General features: G+C 37.6%; 1 protein-coding gene across 1 annotated transcript in view; it reads left to right on the forward strand.

Annotated features, from left to right (window-relative positions):
* ano2.S (anoctamin 2, calcium activated chloride channel S homeolog) overlaps positions 1-13,548 on the forward strand; it is a 176,382-nt gene that overhangs the window by 64,475 nt on the left and 98,359 nt on the right. The window contains exons 11-13 of the mRNA XM_041587979.1: positions 573-707; positions 1,471-1,631; positions 5,918-6,000. Coding sequence (XP_041443913.1) covers positions 573-707; positions 1,471-1,631; positions 5,918-6,000 — 379 coding nt within the window. The remainder of the gene's footprint in view (positions 1-572; positions 708-1,470; positions 1,632-5,917; positions 6,001-13,548) is intronic.

A 13,548-nucleotide genomic window follows, 5' to 3' on the forward strand; every position in this document is an offset into this window, starting at 1 on the left:
GGAAACAATAACATCTGTCTGGGAAATTGTATCCAATGTTTCAAGCCTAGGAGATAAGATCCGAAATGGAAAGAGGCACTAGTACATTTCTGATGACAGACAACTTGAGATGTTTCCCTACCACTCTTGATCATGTATCATGATACACAACCATTGAAAGATAGGACGTTTAAGACTTTATAGCCCGCCCAGAACTTGTCATTCTATACTTTGTTTGGATCATCTCATTTAATGGACATTTGACAGTTCTCTTTTTCTCTTTCCACTGAATCACTATAATCCATTTGTGTATTATTCAATGAAATTGATAAATATAATACATAAGTAGAATTAAAAAGGCGTGTCCAACGTAAAAAAAAATTTCATAACGAAAATTTTCAATTATATTCAAGTTATTTAAAAAATGGATTTGCAAATTCCATTGTAAATTGAATTGTAAATGGTGGCTGGAAGAGCAATATTAATTGTTTATTTGCATTAACAGGCACCTTTTGAACCGTTTATACACTTCTTCATCTCTTGGTTCTCAATATTGAAGCACTCTTTTTTTTTTGTGTCCTTTTTCCCAACAGAAAATATTTTGGGGAAAAAATTGGACTGTATTTTGCGTGGCTGGGTCTGTATACATGGCTACTGATTCCTGCCTCCCTAGTTGGGATTATAGTTTTTCTCTATGGTTGCGCAACTATTGATGAGGACATTCCCAGGTAAGTCTTTATGATTATTATATTCCTAAATTGAAATATAGAAAGCAGTGAATTGCCCAAATAAAAACGTTTTCCAGTTTTATTTCATTGCACATACAATAATTTTATTTTTACATCATTTATTAATAAAACTGTAAAAAAAACCAAAAATGTCTTATGTATAGTATATGGGGGTTATTTATCAAAATTTTAAAATATCTGACGATTTTCTGAAAACTACTCCGACCAAATCTGCACTTGTTTATCAATACATTTTTGCAAAAATTTCCTGTGCAGGAAAAAACTCGATAAAATAGTTAAAGTAAAAATTTAAATCATGCGAATTTTTCGGGTTTGACGCTCGAAAATGTTGGATTATTGCACAAAACCCAGATCAGGATATCTTCATGGACTTCTCCCATTGACAACTACATGAACTCGGCAGGTCTGAGTTGGAGTACTTTTTTAGGACTTTTAACACCCTCAGGGTTTAATAAATTTAAAAAATTCTGAAACTACTGCCTTCAGCAAGCGTTTGGTGCTTTCAAACAATGGCCTGCTTGGTGTTAAGTCTAGCTAAATCGCAATTATCCTTAATAAATAACACAAAATACAGTTGGTCTATTGAATAGGGATACCTGTGCTGCCAGAAAATAAAATAAAAATCCATTCACAGTCAACTCCAAAATACAAATACCAAATTAAAATAAAACTATAATGTAAATTCTGACCTCAATATAACACTATGTTATAGATCTGTGCTTTTTATTCCTGTGTATTTTAGTCAGGAAATGTGTGACCAGCAACAAGCCTTCATAATGTGCCCACTGTGTGACAAGGCATGCGACTACTGGAAACTGAGCAGTGCTTGTTCTACAGCGCGTGCGAGTCACCTGTTCGATAACCCTGCAACAGTCTTCTTCTCCGTGTTCATGGCTCTCTGGGGTAAGCTGAATAATCACTTGAAGATAAAATACAAAGTACATTGCAGCGTGACTGCATGGGGGTTAAGATAATAATTTGAGATTGCTGAAGAGCATTTTTGTTTTTCATGGTTTACCCAAAATGTTGACTCCTCGTACTGGCAGATGTCAGCTCATAAAAACCCCCAAAGGCTGCCATTTAAGTCAATGGCAAGTGACACAGGTGGTTTTGGGCAATCACTCTACTGGTGTGTTTTCACAGCTTTGATCACCGTAATGTCTCTATGTTAGATAAGAACAAAAATGAAAGAAGATGGCTAATATGGTTGTGTCATCCAATTAACAATGGTCGGCTTACTTAAAGGATAAGTAAAATAAGTGAATGTAAAATTGATGAGAGTGCTATTCTAAGTAATTTTCTAATTTACATTCATTATTTATTTTCTTTTTATTCCAAGATATTAAGGGATACATGTGCTGTTAATCTGAATGAATTTTGTTCCAACAAGGCCACCTGCTGGTCAGTTTCTGACCAGTCTGACCACCAAGTAGTCAAGGAAGTTGTCAGGAGAATGAAAGAGGCTGCTCTGATGTTCTTCTGCTTAGGAAAATAATTAGAAACCTTTCTCAAATCTTTCCTAAGCAGAAGAACATCAGAGCAGCTTCGTTCTTTCTCCTGACAACTTCCTTGACTACTTGGGGGTTAGACTGGTCAGAAACTGACCAGTAGGTGTCGCTGTTGGAACGAAATTCATTCATATTAACAGCACATGTATCCCTTAATATCTTGGAATCAAAAGAAAATAAATAATGAATGTAAATGACAAAAGGGCTTAGAATAGCACTCTCATCAATTTTACATTCACCTATTTTAAAGGTTTACTTATCCTTTAAGAGAGTTGGAGAATGTGAAAATAATTAGAAACCTTTCTCAAATCTTTCCTAAGCAGAAGAACATCAGAGCAGCTTCGTTCTTTCTCCTGACAACTTCCTTGACTACTTGGTGGTCCTTACCTATTTTAAAGGTTTACTTATCCTTTAAGAGAGTTGGAGAATGTCGTGGGAGAGATCTATTGAAGGTTTATGCCACCTCCAATTATTCTACATATACTTTGTGCCAGAGCTAAAACAAATTAGATAACAACTGCCTGTTTTTTTAAATATTGCACTTTTATGACAATATACCGTCTTTCCTTTCCTGAAGCAGAATACTGCTCTTGTATTTAACATAGTGACTGTCAGCTCCTTTGTCCTTCAAAAAATGTGTTGCAGCTTGTCTTACCCCTACATAGTAAACACTAGATTACCTTTTGAAAAATAAGGTAGTGTTGGGAGACTGTCATGCATTATTAATTACTTTTATGTTTCAATGGCAAAACAGTGTAAGGTGCATGCTCCACTGATCCGGCTTCATTTAATGGTACTGGTTTTGAATATCGAATGTTTTTTGGCAACAGTGAGTTCTTGTTCATTGAAGGAGCAGAAAGCCTATTAAGGAAACATTGATAATAGCTCCATGCTCATATTACCCAAAGTGATATCTTTGTAGATATCTTCTCCTCTTTATCAAAGACACACTGAAACATAGAATGACAACAACTGTGCCGATCCTATTGTGTTGTGATTTCATGCCAACATTGTTGCTCAATTGTAGGTTATATAAATGTTGGTGGACTACATTGTAGAGCCTACTATGGACACATTATAAAGCATAGTGCAAGAGGTAGCACAGCAACTAGAGGCTACATTCTTGAAGATCCTCTAAAAAGAATCCTTTGTCCTGTGAAACCCCAACTTGTACTTTTTATTTCATATGGTCAGTACTGGAGATGCTGAAATTGACATAAACCCTTCCATGATCTGGGAGCTGAAGTCCAGCAACATCAGGGTTGTATTCTTCAAGAAATTTTCCTCAATAAAATATTTCACCAGCTCTCTAGGGCCCACAGATTGTTCTGCAAAGACAGAACAATCCTCCGATGAGAATCCCAGACGATTTGCGTAAATCGGGTTCCATGTTCTTTTCTCAGGCAACTGGAGCTGGAAACTTTAACCATAGTTTTTCTATCACAAACTAGTGATTTGCATTATGTCCTCCCTCCTAATCCAGTATTTGATTATACTGTAATACAGAAACCAAAAATAACACAGTAATAGTATAAGTAAGATAAGAGCAAGATGACTACAGCACTCTCGCTGAGGAAGATTTTTGTAATTATAATTCATTTTTTTATCAGAAATATGGTGCAAAGGGGGTGTTTTGTGAAATTATTTCAGCCCCTTTACATTGTACTGGAGATATGTCCCATCCATAACACTTTCCCTTTAAAGTACACTTATTTAGCACTAGTAGGTAAGACTCCCACTGGAGAATAAGTTTGCACATACAATAAAGATTGTCCTGCCTACATTGGAGGATTGGGGAAGAATTTTATCATCAATGGTACAACCTTGACTTTTCTGAGGTAGCAAACCAGGACTAGATCCTAACGTACTGTATTTTTATAGCACCACAAATTTACGCAGTGTATTACAGGACATAAACACAATCAGGCATAGTTATTATAAAAAGTGATGGCAGAATAGTTGGCAGGCTCGAATTTGTGGTGAATTTCCATGTTTCGCCACTGGCGAATACATTCGTGAAACTCCCACGAAAATTAGTTGGCAAAATATTTGCCACCGTCAAAAAGATTTCGGAAAAAGTCGCTTGTGCCAAAACTGGCACGCGTCAACACTATTGGACGCCCATTTTGACGTGGGCGTCAAAATTCGAGTATCGTGAATTTTTCGCTGTTTTGCGAATTTCGCTGGAAATTCGACAATTTTTCGGGGAAGCAAAGCAGAAGATATTCTCCCATCACTACACATAGGGGCACATTTACCTAGGGTCGAATATCGAGGGTTAATTAACCCTCGATATTCGACAGTCGAAGAATCAAACGATCGAAGGAATAAACGTTCGATCGAATGATTCGAAGGATTTTAATCCATTGATTGAAGGATATTCCTTCGATCAGGAAATTGTTAGGAAGCCTATAGGGACCTTCCCCATAAGCTAACATTGGCCTCGGTAGGTTTTAGGTGGCGAACTAGGGGGTCGAAGAATTTTTTAAAGAGACAGTACTTCGACTTTCGAATGGTCGAATAGTCGAACGATTTTTAGTTTGAATCGTTCGATTCGAAGTCGAAGGTCGTAGTCGAAGATCGAAGTAGCCCATTCAATGGTCGAAGTAGCCATATTCGACCATTCGAAATTCGAACTTTTTTTCCTCTATTCCTTCACTCAAAGTGAAGGAATAGACACTGAGAATAAGCACTGAAAGGGGCACCAGATCTTGCTGCACTGTACAGCTGAACAACAGTTGTTTCAAGCATTAAAGGATAAGTAAACCTTTAAAATAAGTGAATGTAAAATTGATGAAGGTGTTATTCTAAGCACTTTTGTCATTTACATTCATTATTTATTTATTTTTTATTCAAAGATATTTTTATTTTTTTTATTCAGGAGAAAGAAAGAGGCTGCTCTGATGTTCTTCTGCTTAGGAAAGATTTGAGAAAGGTCTCTAATTGTTTTCCTAAGCAGAAGAACATCAGAGCAGCCTCTTTCTTTCGCCTGACAACTTCCTTGACTACTTGGTGGTCAGACTGATCAGAAACTGACCAGCAGGTGGAGCTGTTGGAACAAAATCCATTCATATTAACAGCACATGTATCCCATAATATCTTGAAAGAGAAAGAAAATAAATAATGAATGTAAATTACAAAATTGCTTAGAATAGCAACCTCGTCAGTTTTATATTTACTTATTTTAAAGGTTTACTTATCCTTTAAGAGCCGTTTCCTAGCATTGAACAGGCTTGTCATTCCTCCCCATGTTTCATTCCAGTGTAATATCATGAAGCCAAAAATAACACTATCATCTCTGTATGTAAGATAAGAGCAAGATGGCTGACATAACATTCTTTTTGGTGAATTCTCTTGCATCTACAATTACATTTTTGGTCAGTAGACTTGTTGAATTGGGGTTGCAGTGGGACAGATTTATGGTTGGCTTGCGTGTCTTTAACCAGTGTTTGAGGAAGTGCTGTGAAAGGTTTACATGTTCTTTAACACCAGTAAATCACATAATAACCTTGCAATATATATAGATAAATGTCTGTTTATTTGAGTATATACAGTTCCCATTTAAAGCACTTCTTGGCACTTCTGTATAACATGAAAAATGTAAAAGTGTAAAAAGTTATATTTAACTATTTGAATTATTTGAAGCTTAACTTAAAATGTTTTATCAATTCTTAATTGTAGCAACCTTGTTCCTTGAGTACTGGAAACGTTTACAGATGAAACTGAGTTACTTCTGGGACCTTACAGGATTGGAAGAAGAAGAAGTAAGTGTTTTTTTTCTACAAATGTCCACCTGAAAGTCATAAATCCAAAGATTAGCTGATTTGTAAAAATGTTTAATAATTTGCTATACAAGCAAATCTAGAAAAAAGATGGGAGAATTTGAAAACACGGGGTGGCAGATTTATCCTAATCCCAAATTTTGGAGTTTCTTTCTAATTCAAAAAAACTCAAAGTGTCTTGATTGTGTGCTTATTCATAAGAAAAAACTCAACTTGAACACAGTGAAATTACATTCTAGCCTTTACTTTCAATTAGTCTAATTTCAAATTAACCTTGAAAACTCGAGTTACAAAAATTGCTTGAATTATGAAAATACAATTTGCCAGATTTTATATGAGTTATTGAGTTTTCAAGTTTTTTTTTTTGCATTTCCATAAATAATAAATATTCAAGTTTTCAGATTTGAAGTTGGGTTTTTTTCATGAACCAATGTATCCTAAAAAGAATATGTTTTGCATCAAAAAAATGAAGAAAATATTATACTTAACTCCACTATGCAGTATTACAAAGATGGAAACACAGGTGGCGACAAACTCTAGCCTGTAACTGGTGCTTTAATTTATAACAGTGGCTCCAAGTGGAAGCAATGACATTGTGATGTAGAAATTAGATTTAACATTGATGCCCAAAGGGAACATTGTTAAAGAATGAAATGGAAAATGTCTTTCATATTCCCTCATGAAATTTGCTACCATAACAAAATAAAAGCTGTCTTTGTTGCTTCTCAACATCCACATTATTTGTCTGGAGACCAAAGATTTGAGATGCTAAAAATACAAACTGCACGCCCTCCTAAAAAGTGATATTCAGCCTGTATCTGTATGTGTGAAGGTTGGAAAAATAACTGTATTGTTTCATCTCTAAAAGTACCAAAAATATGAATTTCTATTATCATACCTTTATAGGACTAAGTTGCAAAGTCATCAGGCATTTGACCACGTGAGCCAATCATAACCAACATTTTTATAAATCCATCCATATTAATGAGCCTTTTATCAAGAAGATCTTTTTCTGATGAGCCAAGCCTTAATGTTTTATCCTTTTGGACCAGTCAAAATAGAAAATAGTCTGGGAACATTAGCTGCACTTGAGGATTAGCTGTTTATGAAGGTGGCCATACACTGAGGGGCATATTTATCAAAGGTCGAAAGTTGAAGTTAAAAAAACTTCGAACTTCGAATTTAAAAAGACCAATAGAATGGAGGTGGAAGTTTTTTTGGGGTCGAAGTGGGCCGAATTCGGCCTACTTCGAATCGCATGATCGTACTTCAATCGTACTTCGCATCAAAGTTTTTTAACTTCGACCTTTGCTCTCCCAAACTCCCCCAATTGCCTCCATACAGGTTCTAGGAGGTCCCCCATAGGCTAAAACAGCACTTCGGCAGCTTTTAGGTGGCGAATGGCCGAAGTTGAAGTTTTAAAGAGACAGTACCTTCGAATTTTTAAGTTTTTTCAAATTCGAATCGAAGTTGGACTATTCCCTAGTCAAAGTACACAAAAAATAGCTCGAAATTCAAAGTTTTTCAATTCGAAACTTCACCTCGACCTTTGATAAATCTGCCCCTGAGTGATCCTCTACACTACCCAATTGCAGGTTTAGCAAACTTGATACCATTCAAGTAGTAGCTAGCCCTCTAGCTACTATAACTAGAATTAGTGGTATAACTGTAGAGCATTGATCCCCAACCAGTGGCTCATGAGCAACATGTTGCCCTCTAACCCCTTGGATATTGCTCGCAGTGGCATCAAATCAGGTGCATATAATTTGAATTCCAGGCTTGAAGGCAAGTTTTAGTTGCATAAAACCCTGTGTATTGACAAATAGAGTCTCCTGTAGGTTGCCAGTCCACATAGTGGCTACCAATGCCAATCACAGTCCTTATTTGGCACCCAGGAGCTTTTTGCATGCTTGTGTTGCTCTCCAATTTATTTGTACATTTGAATTTAGCTCACAGGTAAAAAAAGGTTGGGGGGCCCTGCTGTAGAAGCAGCAGACCCTGAAGTTGCAGGGGGGCTTGAAGAAAAAAAAGGCTCTGCCCCTAGCCAGCACACATTCTGCAGTATTTTGTTCCCATCATCCCTGCTCTAAGGTGTAAATAATGGTGGTTCCTGGGCATATATGATTATGCTCCTGGCAAGAATATTGAGTGGACTGATTATTAAGAGATGTTGTGGATTATTTGGTTATCTTAAAACACAATTTATATAAGTTTACATATGTGGATGCTGGTGAATTATGTAGTATGGAATATGCTGTTGCAGTGGTCACTTTATGGTCACTGTGCTCCTTTGGAGGGTTTACTAAAAATTTGTCAAGCTGCATTACATAGAAGTAAATAATATGTGTAAATAATATATTTTATTTGAGCTCAACAAAGAAGGGGCAAAGATATTTTGTATAATAACTCGCTGGTGCATTTTGAGCCACAAGGGACACTTCATCAACAGTCTCAGTGCTCGGAAATTAGTATGTGCCAAGGTGATTTGTATCTTATTATTGTATGTTTCATTTCTTTTGTCTTACCCCAGAATAAAGTACAGGGATCTGGGATCTGTTATCCGCAAACCCATTATACAAAAAGATCCATATTATGTAAAAGCCATCTCCCGCAGACCCGATTTTATCCAATAATCCAATTTCCTTTTTCTCTGTAATAATAAAACAGTAACTTTCACTTAATCCAAACTATGATATAATGGACTGGAAGCAGAACCAGCCTATTGGGTTAATTTAATGTTTACATGATTTTCTAGTGATCTTAAATTATCCGTTATCCGGAAAGCCCCAGGTCCTGAGCATTCTGGATAACAGGACCCATACCTGTATGATGTTCTTCTATTCATTTCTGTGATCTCGAAGAGGATGTTAACAATGGTGCTTAGGTGACCTTAATGTTGGTGGACTGCTGGGGAGAGCAATTCAATTTGTTATAGTCAGTAGAAGTTTTGTTTCACATAAATATTGCTAGGGTTCAAATTTCACCACTCTCCAATACATTATTTGGGTAAGGGGACGGGTTAAGATTCAGGGAGATTTACTGGCCTGGTTATTCTTCGGGCAACTAATGTTCCTTAAATGCCTTCTCGCCGGCTAGAATCTAAATCGCCGGCAGGATGGCACTCAAATCGATTTGTTTTCTGAAACTTTGGGAGACTTTGGAAAATGAAGCTTTCCAAGTGCCATCCCACTGGCAATTTCTAGCTGACAGGAATCTTCCCATGTGTCTCTGCCTTTAAGAGTTAAAGCATTTCAGTAGCTGCAGGCCTCCAACTATATGTTAGGTAACCATCAGATGGTTGAAAAAACTTTGTTAACCCCCCCAAATCTCTTTTAAATATTGACCACCTACCTTGGAGAACTAGGCAGTACAATGGGAGAGTTTTATGGAACCATTACACGTCCTCTCACTCAAAATATGGCATTGGCTTGCGGAAATTGCTTCCTACTGCCCTCATTGAAATAATTCCATTTCTTGAATGAGCCATGGGTTAGCTGTATTTGTAATTCATTTTTAATAACAAACTCTTAAATTATTCCAGGGTTTCATTTTGGTCGAGAAATAAACAAACAGATTTAAAGGATGTCTGACTTTCCAGTTATCCAAATATTATGCACAATTTGTACAAATTTCAATCTTTTTGAGGAACAAAGCAATTTATCATGCTGCAAAATTTGCTGAATATTCATGGAGCTAGTGATCATTATTAGATGCATCCTTTGAACCGGACATCATTGGAAGTATCATTGTGTCAGTTCCCCACACAATGTTTATTTCTAAGTAAAGCAACCAGGTTTGACACATCTGTTTCCCAAGCATGGCCTTTTAATTTGGGTTGTTGTTTTGATGAAAAGAAAGACAAACTGTATTACTAGACCAAGGAGCTTCTCTGTTCATTGACTTACAAGTACCCTTGTAGCTTGTAAATAAAGACCAATTTGTGCCTTTTAGCTGTAGGCAGGTTAAACTTTGTTGTAGGTAGGAGTGTTGTGTCCATTTTTCTTTGCTTTATAAATTTTCTAAAGTTCATATCCAGAACAAATAAAAGGTTCTTTCACCCTTCCCCAACCCCCTTCATTTTTGCTTCTGAAGTGATCTTTCATGAAATAGTACAGTTGAGGCCTAGGGTTAAAAAGACCAAACCATAACTAAATAAATCCTTTTGTTTCTTCAGATTCTTTGTATAGAATACATCTGCAAGAAATTGTTGCCATTAGCTCTTGTATTTTAATTGAGTTTCACTCTTAAATGTATGGGTTTTATAGGTGTATTTTTCCCCCTTGTACAACATTGTAAATTATTTGAAGTAGGTCTGTGTTTTGGAATGTAAATCTTATTTCTATGTATAAAAAGATATGATCTTAAATAAGAATTCCACGTCTTATGGATTTAATTTATTGACAGAGGGGTGCAACAGTTTTTATTGGTATAATTGCCTTTAGCAACCAGTCAGCAGATAGCATTTATAAGTCACCTGTTTAAATCAGGTTTCCTACACCAGGGCAAACTTTGCATCATTTCTTGTAATTTTTTTCTCTCATAATCCAAAACTGCATAGAACCAAATGATGTACAAATATTCCTGGTCAGGTCAAAATCGATGGTGTCCAAGGCAAGCCCATGGCCATCATCCCTTCCTTCCTACTTAACCCCTTCTTCTCCCACCCCTCACCAACTCACCACCAACTCAATTGCCTACCTGCTCATTATCTTGATCCAGGGCTGACGTTACATCTGCTTAGTAGAATAGTAGTCTTTTGCCTACCCCTAGTCCATGTTTGTTGCTCTCTCTGCCTCCCTCCCCTCCCTGCCCTCCCCTCAGGCGTGTTCTCCTGCTTCCCTGCCTCCCTCCCCTCCAGCGCTCTCTCCTCCCCTCCGACTCTCTCCTAACTCCCTCCCCTTTGGCATTCTGCGCATGCGTTCAGGCGCATGCATACAAATACGGAGGGGAGCGCGATGGCTGGCTGGGCCACCTAGGGCGCCCCGTCGGCTTGACCCGGCACTGTATAGATACAATTACACTTGAATTTTGGAAAATAAAGCTGCAGTGTGGGTAAATAACATGGCACTTTACATTTTGTTGTTGTGTGTTTAGCTCCAGGTCCAGTATTCAGAAATGCAATAGAGCAGTTAAAATGAACTATTGATTGGTTGCTAGGGATTACTAAACTGGGAGCAAACAAAAGCAAGTGTCTGTGCTGTAGGTCACAGCTTAATTCCCTCATGTATTTCAGAACAATAATTATCTCCTGTAGCTGGAAAACAAGCTACAGCAAATGAAAAAAAAAAGAGTGTCTTGGACACCCACAAATAATCTTAACATAACATTTCCTATGACAGCACCAATCAATGGACAGTTTATATAGCTGCAAATCTGGCTTGTGTAAATTGTGACTCAGTGCTTGGTAGGAAATGTCAACAAACACTGAGGATAACAGGAAAGAGATTTTTGGCAAAAAAGTTCCAATTGCAGGCAGAGAAGGGAAGCTCCCCCTCCATCTCTAGGGATCAGGAGGCTGCAGCTTGCATGTCTCTTAATCCAGACAGTGGCAGAAAGAGCCTTGAAGAAGCAGTTCAGGCACACTTCAGCACAGACATTTACAAAGGCCTACTGAGCCCATAAAGTGAAAGCTATTTTGCAATATTCTTTCTAGAGTCCACAATTTTTCCAACCATGGGGCCTTCCGCCGTTTCCCAGTTTTAAAAATATTGCCCTAGCAATGTTGGCTGCCCATTCAGGACCTGGTTATTTTGAACTGACCTTGTAGGTTACCCAAATCTTGCTGGCCATACTCCAGTAACATATTTAACCTTCAGGATTCTGGAGCTCCTTCTTGTTGGTTTCTGAATAAGGTTTTTATTGAAAACATAAGAAGAAAATATAATAGGGTTACAAGGAAATATATAGAGGGATAAGACTCTTTGTGCTCCATTAAGGCCTACCAGTGGTATCTAACCAGGGCCAGTTGCATTATGGGTGGAAAACATGGTCCATTCAGCCTTTGGACCCCCATATGCCATCCAGAAAGGAACAGCGAATGTGGCATTCTTTACATGTACAATCATTTGGTCCCTGAAATGATCTCTTAGCATGCTGGGTAAACACCCCACAAAGCTTTAATGGAGATGGCAAATACGATGCTCTGATTTCAAGAGCAAATTTTATCATTTACATTTATTTCCCTTGGCATTATAAGGTGCATACCTCTGAGTACTGCAGTGTCTTCCCACACCTCAAAAACATACAAGCAGGTTAACTGGCTCCTTATACAATTGGCCATAGTGGGAATGTGATATAGACCTTAGATTGTAAGCTCCACTGGGTCAGGGACTGATATGAATGAAGCAATGTGAGATAACAAACCTGTGTTCTTGTAGTAAGAAACCAAACACCTACTAATTGTAAGACTGTCGTTAACATCTTGTCTTAATTAATTGAATTCTTCCTTCAGTTCATAAGAGGATTAGTCTTTCCCAGGCATTTTCTTGTTTATTGTGTTGCCTTGGAGAGCTACCAAACACAAACGCTAAAGCTTATATCCAGTATCTGATACGCAAATGATTTTTTGTATGGTAAATATACAAGGATTAGAAGAAATAATCAAGTCACATGGGTGAGCCTTTAAGTAAGTGCCCCACAGGCACGAAACGTGTTAGGCCACTTTTTTGTCCTAATAAATAACTTTATACTTTTAACATACTTTTGTTTGTTTTTTTGATTTTTGGGAAAACCCCACCATACATCTTTATTCTGTAATTAAAATTTTCAGTTCTTCCTTTAGCTACATTTAGGTTTATTTTTGGACCTTTATGGAAAATTATAGAAAAAGCCTTGATGCACAGTCTTCTACACTCCAATTTCATCCAGTCTGTGTTCTCCAAAATTACTTTTTTGTGCATGCTTCATATCGAGGATGGGTCCAAGCCAGTGCTGACATACATGTTCGAATGTTCATTTTTCACTACATTCTGTATGTTGTGTTTGCTTGTGTGAACACCTAGGTCTCCCCCCTCTCAACCCTACTCCTCCATTAACGTGTGCATCATTCAGACATGCAAGTTAGGGTGCCATGATATTTAGTGATGGGCGAATTTATTCGCCAGGCGCGAATTCGCAGCGAATTTGCGCGATTCGCTGCCAGCGAATAAATTCGCAAAACGCCTGAGAAAATTCGCCGAAAAATTTTGCCAGCGCCAGAATCAAGTCGCCGTTTCGTGAATTTTTCGCTGTTTCGCGAATTTCACGGGAAATTTGCTAATTTTCCGGCGAACCGAAACGGCACAAATTTGCCCATCACTAATGATATTCATATGCTGCAATGGGGCTCTGTAATAAACCATTTGTCCTATGGTAAGCATTATGGAAATGGCTAGCCTGTATCCACTATTTTTGTACTCTGCACATCCAACATGAGATACAGTGTGCAGCTGGACTGAAGTATTCTGTGGATGAGCATTAAATGATGCACTTCTGCCCTAGGTCTAGGAAAATGACAGATAGTGATGGGTAAATTTATTCGCAAGGTGTGAA

The sequence above is a fragment of the Xenopus laevis genome, chromosome 3S, assembly GCF_017654675.1.
Source record: "Xenopus laevis strain J_2021 chromosome 3S, Xenopus_laevis_v10.1, whole genome shotgun sequence".
In the NCBI taxonomy this organism is placed as follows: domain Eukaryota; kingdom Metazoa; phylum Chordata; class Amphibia; order Anura; family Pipidae; genus Xenopus; species Xenopus laevis.